The sequence below is a fragment of the Apteryx mantelli genome, chromosome 2 (assembly GCF_036417845.1).
Source record: "Apteryx mantelli isolate bAptMan1 chromosome 2, bAptMan1.hap1, whole genome shotgun sequence".
Lineage (NCBI taxonomy): Eukaryota > Metazoa > Chordata > Aves > Apterygiformes > Apterygidae > Apteryx > Apteryx mantelli.
Window position 1 is genome coordinate 93,705,443 of NC_089979.1, and position 12,424 is coordinate 93,717,866.

The 12,424-nt window shown below is 40.6% G+C and overlaps 2 protein-coding genes and 1 long non-coding RNA gene across 3 annotated transcripts in view; 2 read left to right on the plus strand and 1 right to left on the minus strand.

Annotated features, from left to right (window-relative positions):
- Positions 1-4,951, plus strand: part of COL15A1 (collagen type XV alpha 1 chain) — a 180,355-nt gene extending 175,404 nt beyond the window's left edge. Inside the window, exon 41 of the mRNA XM_067291066.1 lies at positions 1,773-4,951. Coding sequence (XP_067147167.1) covers positions 1,773-1,784 — 12 coding nt within the window. The 3' untranslated portion in view covers positions 1,785-4,951. The remainder of the gene's footprint in view (positions 1-1,772) is intronic.
- LOC106491019 (uncharacterized) overlaps positions 1-5,030 on the minus strand; it is a 47,190-nt gene extending 42,160 nt beyond the window's left edge. The window contains exon 1 of the long non-coding RNA XR_001293716.2: positions 4,949-5,030. This is a non-coding gene — a long non-coding RNA (uncharacterized lncRNA). The remainder of the gene's footprint in view (positions 1-4,948) is intronic.
- Positions 5,031-5,495: 465 nt separating this feature from the next.
- TGFBR1 (transforming growth factor beta receptor 1) overlaps positions 5,496-12,424 on the plus strand; it is a 34,537-nt gene continuing 27,608 nt past the window's right edge. The window contains exon 1 of the mRNA XM_067291071.1: positions 5,496-5,595. Within this exon, the coding sequence (XP_067147172.1) occupies positions 5,520-5,595 (76 nt within the window). The 5' untranslated portion in view covers positions 5,496-5,519. The remainder of the gene's footprint in view (positions 5,596-12,424) is intronic.

The window sequence follows — 12,424 nt, forward strand, 5'->3', positions numbered from 1 at the left end:
GTATGTGTAGGAAACAAGCTCTGAAGCTAATGGACTCTACAAGCTGGGATGAAAGATTATGTTTGAGAGGTTTAATAGCTGCAAAGCAAAACTGTCATTACAGCAATCTGCTTAACAGCAGACGAAGAACTTACAACACTATAATATATCCGCAAACCTATTAGCTGTAGAATAAGAAGCTTGTTAGCTGTAGCAACCAAACAGCTGCACAGTGAGGTGATGTATTGCTGGGCTGCCCAATTAGTACTTCTGAGATAGGAGTCTGGTGCATTTCACAGACTATAAACTCAAAGGAAAAGGATTTCATATGACTTAAGGTTTAATTGACCTTCTGTTAATGGAGATGATTAACTTGGTCTTGAATAATTATGATCCCACCGTATTTAGTTTTTAAGGCACTGATAAGATAAGTCAGGCAGTGTTTATAAATGGTATAAATTGAATAATTCTAGATATTTTATAAAATAGTGACCTCAGCAAATTGTTTTCTTTTGCCTGTCTCTGATTTAGTAGCCTCACAGATCTTGCTAAACTTCCTGATTTGTGTGCTTGTAGAAAAAGCACAATAATGAACACCTTGATCCCTTCTGTCCTGATTTGAGTAAAACTAATTGGCAAAATCAAGCACCTGAAATTTTTATTTTTGAAAATGGCTTATTCTGTTAGTTTGGTAAATGACACACATTTGGTATTTTTCTCTTGCTGAGTTCCTTGATGAACATAATTTGTAAATATCATGATGCCTGACTAGTTGTAAAAAAAGCACATAAAATTTTGCTAATTATCACGGAGAGAAAACTGTGATAAGAACTCTACAAATGCAGCTTTGCAATATCTTTATTTCCTCTCGCACTAGGACTAACTATGCATATTTTATTGCTGAAAGACAGATTCATTATATCACTGTTCAGATGTTTTCAGAATTCATTGCTTTATCAGCCTGAATACAATATCTCTTACACTGAAACACAATAGAGCTTTTACTGATTGCCATTAATAATATTTCCTACCTTATTTCCATAATCTTTTACTTTAAAAGCCAAGAGAGATATTATTTATTAGTGCCTGTGTTCTTAAGTAAATCAGCTTATAAAACAAGGACTTGATCTTAGTCAAAGACTAACATATAGAAAAAATTATGGTTTGTATAATTGTCTATCTCATCATTTGTCCCTTTGCAAAATTGGTTATACTTTAATGATCTATGTAGTTTCTTAGTAGGTGGTTTTCTTGCACTACAGTGTTTTGTTTGAACCCTTCATGCACTCTCAAGTGTTTTGCTTTCCATCTTCTAGAAAGAAATCACAAAACCCACTGAAAAACTAACAATAATTATTACAAGAAATAAAACTAGCCCTAAGTAAAACTCAATTCTTTCATCTCCCTCCCTGTGGGTGCAGCATATTTTATACAATGTGTCTAAATGCCATATTCCAGTAGAGAAATTAGCAATGAACCTGTGTTTAAACTGCAGATATTCCCTGTAAAATAGCCTGCTTTACCCAATCAAAAATGCAAATATTTTTAAAAATATGTTCAATCATTTTTGATGATCTAAACAGATCTCATAAGGCCAAATAATTCGGATTTTCTATGTTTTGTTGCATCATGTTCTATGCATTAGCAAATGATGACATTTTTTGCATCTTTCTATAATTGGAATGGGGGAAATTCAATGAATTATGACATAAATGAGGCTAGGAGACATGATTGCTTCTTGCTTGTTCTTCTTAATATATTTCCACTGATTACAACTTTATTTCCATTCTCAGGAAGCACCTTGAAAACAAAGATGGACTAAAGTAGACAACAAGTGGCCTGAAGATTCCCTTGCAAGACAATGCTGCAGCACAAACATTTACTATACCTAGTCAAAATATTATAAACACACAAAGGTGAAGAGTTGCTTTCTTTTGGACTTGAAAAATTAGTACAGTGAAATCAAACTTTTTCATGTTATTTTTGCAGAAAAAGACCAAGAAGTTATTGCCATTTTGAAAAATTTGAAACTGCAGAACAGTTATTTTCTTCCTGAATAAAATGTCATTTTACACAAGCGCATATCTTGGAGACTGTGTGTTGTGTCAGATTTCCTTACACTGAAAGGGTGTTAAATCATCCTATTAATTTGGCAATAAGCTTTCTCAGTCTGTGAGAAAACTTAAGTGGGTAAGTAATGAATTTGGGGAGTTCAATTCTTAAGGACAATACTAGGGAAGCAGGAAACTCCATGCAGATTAAACACAAACAGAATGTTGGGAGATGGGAAAAATAACAAGAAACAGTATGTATTTGCATTTTGGATGAAACTGAAATTGACTTTTAAGAACTTTTAAAACTACTTTTTCCTAATTAAAGGCACAAGCTGTTGAGAAACCAGTAATGGCAGTTTCTGAGACTGTAACTGAGTTGAGCACAACTTGCAGGGTTCCATGATACGGATCTGAGTTTTGGAGTATAACGTCAGTTTTGCCTCAGATCTGTTATAAACTAGTGTCTTAAGAGACACCCAAGCACAGCCTTCACTATTTTGTCCTTTGGATTAAAATGTCTTCATTGTTCCCTTTTCGCAAGGATTATGCTACTCAGATTTCTAAAACATGGTGAGAGCTAGCCTCATCTGCCTAACTAGCATATTTAAGGATGAATATAACCAGGTGTGGTCATAAATAAGTTCTCCTGATTTTCTGTGGATTGGCATTCAACTGTTTCCAGACACAGTGGGAAAAAGCTGATGATTTAAATCTTCTCAGGCTGTCGTTTGTATTTCATATTTTTTTTCCCAACTGCTCTATCTTGTATAGCAAAGACGACAGATTTGATTCATTATCAGACAGACTATGTAACATAATCTACTACGCAACACAGCAGGCAATGCTAGGTACCTCTCTTGTAACCCTTGTAAAGACACAGTCCTGCAGTCCTGCATGGAGAAGAAATACAGCAAGCAAGGCAAGGTGTAATCCTGGGCCCCCAGAATCTCTTTGAGGATCTTTGCAATTGCTGCTTCTGCTGTGTGTTTACTTTGGCTCTTGAATCTGATGTGGTACCCAAGATAACAGATCCCTGGTACCCAGGGATCAGGACAGGGGATGGCAGAACTGTAGGTATTTCTTCAGCAGTGGTCTTCACCTAGTGTCTGTTCTGAGAGAAAGGTGATGCCCGGTAAAAATATTTAGTTTGTGCTGGCACTGTTCACTACTTGAAAGTGACTTGAAACCATCTTGGTGTGCTGTCACCTGTGAGTTACTTTATTCTTTCTTTGGCTGGCAGCCAAACATCATTCAGGATGCTATCACAAAATGCTTCCCCTAGGACTGAATTGGAAGCCCTGAATCAAATCCTTTACCACACTCTGCTTCCTTTTTCCTTCCATCCTCCAGAGATATTTTCTGTGGGTCAGCCTTAATTACAGAAGGCCTGTAACAGGAAGTGAATGGTGATTTTTTTCCCTCCAAACACAATATAAATTTCTTAAGTTATAGTTTCAATGTGCTATATAAATTTAAAAGAGGCCCCAGGATTTGAACAATTTTAACTGTGCTTCAGTATTTCTTACTGATGCTAATATTTCAGTTTAGTTGAGGATTAGGCCTTTATGTATTTCTATACATGAATAACTAAGAATGTGTTTGCTTGGTATTGCCAACTTCAGTATTTAATTATGGCATGAATCTGTATTAAATCCAGCTGTTTGGTCCAATACTAACTGTCACTAAGTATATTTACAGCAAAACAGTATTTTGCTCCGCAAAAACAATGCAGCTAAGCACTGTTCATATACAATGCTGATTGTTGCTAGGAGAGAAAGTGGAAGAGAATGAATTAATAAATATTTACCTCACTTTGAACTGTTATATTAACAGGATCCCTATCCAGAAGAGAGGATGTAAGAGAAACGAGACTTTTTATAAAACTTGTGTCAGCTGAACAACTGCAAGTAAAATAGTCAGTAAATCTGCATGACAAGGAAGTGAAATGCAGCACTGTGGAGCATGGTGGTTGCTGCCCTGCACACTATGAACTGGGAAGCCACAATTTGGTGGAGGCCAAATCTGAAGTTCCAGGCCGGTATGTGAAGCTTGCAAAAATTTGTTTAAAATCTGTAAAAAAAAAAGAGCGACTGCAGATAAGATGTGGAAGAGCTCGCGGACAGGATATGTTACCTGTCTTATGACTGGAGGGCCATAGAGCAAGCAAGCCTACCAACAGAAGTAGTATAAAAGCACACACTGACCTTGAAGGACTTTGATTCAGGATCTGGAAATGGCAGGCAGGTAAAGGAGGCAGGATGCTGGTGAGGGATTCCCAGAGCGAGTCGGTAACCCGATCAGAGAAGGGGAGAAGAGTGCCTGTCCTCTTTCCCTGTCATGCATGCAAAAGCTAAAAAAGTATGGTGGATAAAGGCAACCATCTTGGTGGTGGCGATTTTCCTCAAGGGGGGAATCCTAGCTGGTGCAGGTTGTGACTAAGTAGTCTCAGACAACTAAGTGAGTTTGGTTTGGTTTCCAAAGTGACTGCTCCAGTTGTTCGCAGCGGGTGCGCAGGCTGTGCAGTGAAGGGGACTGCGCGAGCCCTACGCACCCTGCGACACAGGCTCGCGTGCCGCAGAGAGACAAACCGTCCGCTCCCACAAGGCAAAGCAAGCTGCAAGGCTGGGCTGTCGCCGGTGCGTGCTAGTTAGCGCATTCGCAGGGAGTAAGCTCTCAGTGTTGCCTGTCACGTCTACACCCCACAGAGCAGCTCTTAGGAGGTTGCTGGTGAGGGAAAGCGCAGCAAGTACATGAAAGGGCTCTGCACACTCCCCCTAGTTCATGTGCCATCCACACACGGCTTGCAAAGAGGAGTAACTCTTCAGCTACTGTGGCTGCTTTGCTCTCCCAAGACAGCGTGAGGGCTGCCTAAATCCCGCCCGTACATCTCTTCAGTGGCGTTACTCCCACCTCACCGTTCACTCAGCAGTTCTAGACGCCAAAGGGTACTCGCCAGTGCGGCCTCCCCGCTGCTGGCAGCTCGGTGACATGTCCGGGCGCTTCTCCGCTGTCCGGCAGCGTCTGAGGCCGGCTCGCGCCTGTTTCGGACAAGCCACAGCGCCCGGGAACAGCCCACGGCTTCCTGCGCACGGAAAGCGCCTCCCGCCAAGGCCGCGCACCTCCCCGAGCCTCGCCGCGGGGGCCGCCCGGCTGCCCCGGGGCCGGCACCACCACCCCCGCGCCGCGGGCGCTCCCAGGCTCCTGTTGTTGTTCGAGCTCTCGGCAGCTGCCGGCGGGGCGGGGCCGGGCTGGGCGGGCGGGGCTCGCGGGAGCGGCCAATCAGGCGGAGCCTCTGTGTCAGTTACATTAGTGGCCACGGCCAGCTGAGGAGGTGCAGGCGGCGCGCGCCTCTCCATTTCTCTCGCGGGCAGGGGGGCGGGGCCGGGCCCGGGGCCGGGCCGGGCCGGGCGGGGCGGGGGGTTGTGAACTGGAGTCCTGGCTCGCGGGTGCGCGCGCGCCATCGCTCTGCGGGTTCGGGACCGGACCATGGCGTTAACGGCTCCTCGGTGGCCCTGGGCCCTGCTGTGCCTGGTGGCCGCGCTGCTCTTCCCCGGGGCGGCCGGTGAGTGCATGTGGGCGTGTAGGGAGGGAGAGGAGGGAGGAAGCACGGGAGGTGGTGCCGGGGGGGCGGAGAGCGGCGGTGGTCGGCGAGCCTTGTCGGTTCCTTTCAACAACATGGCGGAGGGGCCGGTTGGGGCGGAGTCGTGTCCCTCCCCCCCCCCCCGCCGTGTCCGAGCCTGGCAGAGGCCGGGGACGGCGCGTCCCTTTGTTGGCCGAGGGCAGCGGCGCAGGGCAGGCGTGATGCCGCGGGTTGAGGAGGGGCGCTGGCGGCTTGCGCTGAGGGGGCGGTGAGGGATGGACGAGGTACCCCCCGCGGCCTCGGGAGAGCAGCCTCTTCCCCGGCTTTCCTTCCCCCTCGCCAGCCTTGCCCCGCAGAGCATCTCCCCAGAGTACTCCCCGCTCTGCTGCCACCCCTGTGGCGGACCCCGGCCGCTCCTTCCCTCCGAGGGGGCGAGCCGCTGTGGCCCGCCAAGGTAACGAGGCTCCCGGTGGCGGAGCACACCCCTCCCTCCCTTGAGGTCACTGTTGTTTTGCGTCTGGGTGGTTGGAGCAGAGCAGACTGTAAAAACTAACCGCTTGGGGATGATGTCTCCTTTGGAAAACTTCTGTCTGCATTGGCTTCGTCAACGGGCTAGGGGAAACCCGCTATGCTTGCAGGCAGGCTCCTCTCGGCGTGCTGAGGGTGCTTACAAACAGTACATGGGGGAGGAGAGATAGGAGGCATCAGCTCAGGGAGCGACGCGTTGAATGTTCCGTGTAGTGAAGGGGAAAGGCTCTCAAGTCCGAGGTTAGATGTTTTAACTAAACTAATGCACATTGTGGTGTGCTGCCACTGTCAGTTCTGAAAACTAGTGATGATTTAGGTAGATGATTTTTGTGTTAATAGTTGAACAGCTAATCTTTGTGCTGTGAGGCCCAAAACATGGGGAAACAAAATCTTAAGCGAATACTGTACAGGAAAACAGTTCTGTCCCTTTGGCCACTCCATACCTATGGTCTTTTGTAAGAGATGTGATATCAGAGGTATACTGCTGGATAGGTGATGTGTGAAACAGATGTTGTTAGTAACATTTGCAAAAGCAAAAACTAAAGTGATTATGAGACTTATAAATGATATATATGCTTTACTGTCCAATTGATTTAGATTTCAGCTTCTGTAGTATGTTAGATAATAGCAATCAATATACAAAACCTGTATTTTATAATGAGTGCCACTCTATGAATTCTTCTATAGACAGCATGTATATTGCTCTGGATTTTGAAGAGGAAAAGGAGATGTACCATGACACTCTCAGTTACAACTTGAAGACATCCCTCAATCTGGGTTTTTACTATGCTGTTCACATTTCACTTTAAGATAGTAATCATGCTGCAAAGAAAATATTACTTAAGGCAAAATATAACTTAGTATACTAAAATACCATATTAATTGCTTGTATCTTTATTAAAGAAGATGGAGAATTTTTTAAATGGAAACAGTGAAGTAAGCTTGAATTACCTTTTCGTGTGTGTGTGTGCTTAAAAAGATGCATCAGCCTTTAATAATTTAAAGCTTTCTTATGTAAAACATCAAATTTAGATATTGAGGGGAATTTTACCTTGATTTGAGCTTTGAATTTTTCTTTTCCCATTTAATGCCTCTGAGCAATCAAGAATTTTCGTTTGATTTCAGTCATGAAAGCAAGATCTAAGTTTTACATGGAAACAAGGCTGGATTGCCATAGATTTCCAAGGCTAAAATAATTTTCCATAGAAAAGCTTAAGGATGGAAGTGGTGTGTGGATGTGGCTTTTTTAATAGCACCACTATTATAGTCTGGGATCCTTTAGTCCTTAGCTCATAGACAAGTCCTCTGAAATTGGACTTGAATTTTTTTTTTTTCCTGAACATTGTGGTCCAAGTTGATGAAGTAGTGATGCAACATAGGCTTTGCCTCCCGTTACTTAGTATTCTTATCGTGTGTTGACAAAAGCTGGACACTTTCTGATCATTTCTGGTGCTAGCATTATTGCAGAAACGAATCCTCTCATGATATCATTTATATGGAGGTCAGACATGTCACAAATCACAGCAGCTAGTTGAACTGCTGCTTGTTTGTTTGTTTTCTTCTCCCTCTCCACACTGTGGAACCATAAATAGTCTTTCATCTTGCCAAAATTCTGGGAAGTCACACAACTCATTTGTTATAGTGAGTGAACCTGATTTGTATGCTGAAGTGAATTTAAAAGTACAGAGTTCTTCATTCGTCTACTTCTTTCATAAAGATGGTGATCTAGGTTTCTAATTCTAACTTTCTTTTGTTTTTTCTAAAACATTCTTCCATGGAAGAATATCAGAAACAAATTTCTAACATATCTTGCTGTAGAGGCATAAACACACTTGTGAGTTGCAAAAATGGTTAGTGCCGTTCAGCACCTACACTACACCTACCTACATAATATTCCTTTTTCAAAGCTGGGATCAATCACAAGGTTTTATCATTACCTGCAAGTTGAGGATAGTGCCTTAATAAAATAGGTTGTCTGCCTTCTTGAGTGCATCACTGTAGTTGCCCCAAAGTGCTGTTTTCAGTGGAGGTTTTCCTTAACAAGGAAGGAAGGAGTGTAATACAGTGAAAGCTGTCCTGAAAACTTGATACTCCTGTGCAACACTTGAACTTAATTAGTGCCTTTGTAAGAAGAAGGACTTGGTAAAGGTCATGAAGTATCACAATTAAAAAGTGTACCCTTGTCCTAGACATGGTAAGATCTGAACATTTTTTGCTTCTTGAGCTAGAGATTTCTCTCGGTCGTACTATCTGAGGGGAGTATATAAATAAGAAAACGGGAAGCTGACAGCACCCTCCTGTATTGTGGTTTTGCTTCTGACAAAATTTATTGGATAGGGAAAGAAGTACTCACAAACACTGCAACCCTTTCACTCATCTCCCAAAGAACTCTCACTGTCTTTTACACATCTTAGCCTCATTCTTTTCTCCCATCAGACTCTGTAGCTTGTGGAAACAAAGTCCTGATTTTTCTTCTGGTGGTACTATTTTTTTGTTTGTTTGTTTCAAAGTGTCATTTCTATTTTCCATAGGAAAATAGTTACAATATCACAGGAGAAGGATCTGGAGGTTCCTGTTCAGCGTAGTGCTGCTGTTGGGCCTGTGATTATTTGACTTCTGCTGTGACAGGTTTTTTATTTGTAAAATAAAGATTAATGATTAAATAATTACAAGTATTAATATTATAAATAAAATGATTAATCATTAGTTTTGAGATGTGGTATTATTTTGTAAAATGTTTTGGAAGTCTTGAAGTGTTTTAATACCTTTAGTAGCATGTTCTGAAATACACTATTTCCATATATATGATTTCTGTCTAGAACTTCTTTGACCGAAGGTGGTGTTCTAAGCATTGTAAACTGTCCGATTCCAGTAATTCTGCAGGATGTTAGCAAATACTGTATAATGATTCAGAGTTTTACGTAATTCTGAAAATAAAGGCTTTATGCAATTTTTTTACTTAAGGAAGGTATCAGATACAGAAAACTGTTTTTAGGTGTCTAATGATACACATTTATAAAAGCTAAGTGAACAGGGTTTATTTAATTCTGTTCTGTCTACATATTGTATTAGCATCGATATCTGAGCCCTTCAGAAACAGCTTTCTTAACTCTTGTCAAGGTTTGTGGTTTCACTGTGTCACACTTATGTTGCCAGCTTATTTCACCCTCAGTGTGGATTGTCTACTCTGCAACATCCAGAGAAGAGAGACTTTTTAAAGACAGGAACATGAAACTGTCAAACTGAAGGTCTGAGCCGGAGAAATTATTCAAGTAATTGCATTCAGTACGAGAGGCTAATCTATTGTTAAATCAGCTCAAGTTACAAGAAATATGCTGTGGATAATGTGATATATATTATGATATATTTTATATATTCATTTTTATAACTGCATTTTCTCAGTTTTCTTTATTATGGTAATCAGACACATAAAGGGGGAATGATTATGCAGGATGTTCAGGGCACAGTGAAGAAATGCAATAGAAAAGGCACTGAACTACTATGGAGACCTGATTCCTGTTCTTGACTTTGTCACTGGTCATCTGTATTACCTTCAGTTCATTCACTTAGCTATATCTGTACTTTCTTTCTCTTGCCTTATCTTGTATCATTCAAACAGAAATGACCTTCCATTAGTCAGCAGTGGAGCTTCAAACTGCTGGTTGTATCCAAATACTGTTGTAATACATTTAAAAAAAAAAAAAAGAGAGAGAGAGAGTAAAGTTGCTGTTCACTGCAATTAAAAGCATGAACTAAAACTTGGATCAGTTTCTCCTTCCTCCCCCCTTCTCCCCATCTTTGAGTTTAAGTAGTTTTAAAGGGGCTTCTTGTGTTATTATCTTTAAAAGTTGTTTTCAAAATGTATTGGAATATATTATACCTGGAAGAAATTACTGGCTTTGGAAAACTAGATTACAGTAGTGATTCTTTGATGGCATACTGTTATCGACCAACTCTGTCTAAAAAGAATATTTATTTTAAGTGGACTTGGAGACCTGACTGGATTCTCTCTGAATTTCTGAAATGGCTATAATGCTTCCCTGAGGAAAAATGAACTACTTGGAGGGGGGAAAAAAAGCTTTTACTTTATCTCCAAGATGACAACAGGGTGAATTAATAAATTGTTCTCTTTGATATTATGATATAAATGAAAACGCTGATATTAATGAAAACACTTGTTTTAACTGAATGTTGGTTATTGACAACTCCTCCTTTACTACCCAGTATTAAATCTCATCTATAAAGTGTTCATTTATTCATATTCTTTGTTCTTTTACATGTAGGTAAGTGGAGACTGAGATTTGTGCAAAGATATTAAAATTCTATTTCTTCTCATCCTGATATGTATTGTTGTTGAAGACACTTAATTCAGTTTTCCTGTTAGTAAAATATGGAAATTCTACTGTTGCCCATTTGGGTTGTGATGCATAAAGAATTGTAAATGTCAAAAGTATTAAGGTGGCTGCAGTATTCATTGATTTGATTTTGTAAGACTACGTCCACCAGAGAGCAGCAAAAAACTTGTGTTCTGAGAAGCTTGACTATTCAACTGCTAAAGCATTGTCTTCTGCTTCTTAAAGTGGGGAGGGGGAAGAGTAGCTTCAGAAGCAAGTACAGATGTATTTGTGTTAAGAAAACAATTCAGTTGTGTCTGACGGTGTACTATGTCTTGATAGGAAACTAGAAGATAGTGGCATTAAACTGTGGAGACGGTATAAATTGTCTTAGCAAATTGCACTTGGGAACTATGTAGCAAAAGACAAGGACAAAATGAATAAGGAAGATAAGACTTTGGCCCAACTCTTTATTTAGTCAAAGAGTGATATCAGCATGTCTTTACAATTTCGTATGATCAGGGAGATGTTGTTTGAGGTGACCTTGTTATGCTTACTCATTTTTCACTTCAAGGAACTTAGCATCTATACAGAGGCTTAATGTAAAGATAGTCTTATTGAATATCTAACTCATATATAGGCATTCAGGTGCATGAGATATTTATGATGAGCCAAGAAGACTATTTAATGGAAAAATATGTCTTGGATGAAGCATATGAGATAATGACTTGCAAGGGTTAGCTTGTTTGAAGAGGAATAAAGTTCCATTCTGAAAGCCTTATGGAGGGAGAAAGAAATATGCTTATCAGTCTGTGGATATTTTAGGAAACTTTAAATGGATTTAATTGGGTTCCAGAAATAGTTTGCTGAAGTGTAAATTAGAGATTATTTTACTGTTGGTGTGGTTTTGGTAAATGTTCTCATAGATAAACTTTGAATAATAGGGACTTCCTTACTTCTATGAGGAAAAAAATCTACATCTTCAAAAAGCAGTACTGTTAAGAAGACTTAACTTTCTGAGTGCAAGTTATCACTTCATATAATTTTTAATTATTTGAACAAATCTTCATACTAAACAAATCCTTTCACAACCCCATGTACTCTTCTCTTCCCCTCCCCCTCACTTGTCTGTGGGGTGCTGACCATTTCTGACATGTGGGTTAGCTTTCTGTAGCTGGTCCTAAGAACTTTAATAAACAATTTTACTACTTAAAGTAAGGTGACAGGCAAGACTTAGATTTGATTCAGAAAACTTAGTGGGGGGTTGTGGGAACTCAGAAATGTGAATTCTAAATGAAATGTATATTTGAGATCAGATTGCCCTTTATTGAAATCCATGATATCTAAGGATAAAGAGGGATGGAGGTTCATAGGCAGTTCAAACAGTTTATCTTAATCTGTTGAATTTAGGTGAAGAGCCAAATCTCAGATTTCAGGGCATCTTTTACTGTGCCTCCTTGAGTTGCCTCTGGTGCGAGATTTTTGTACCCTTGAAAGAAGTTTGTCATCTTGCATTACACTTGGAGTCCTTCAGAATTTCTAGAGTTGATTGTGTGAGAGCATATATTATATTGTTTTCTGCTAATTTTATCTGCTTTTCAATCTGACATTTGTCATCCTTGGTTAAAGAATATCTTCATGGAAACATCTGCTGTTCCAGCTGGAGGATATACAGGATCTGCATGCATATGAAATCTCTTGAATTATCACTTCCTCTCTAAATCATGTTGTTCTTGGTTATGAAAGATAAAATATATATTATAAATTCCTTATAGGTTCCTGCTTTGGGGGGGGGGGACACTCTTGGGTCATGACTCCACTAACTGGTTGCTTAGATTTAACATATTTTAGGTTTGACTGTTGACCTAGTCAGTTCTACATGTCAGTATAGCTTTCTGTGTATATTTTGCTCATTGCATTTTTTTTGTGGTTCTGGGCATGAATGTTTA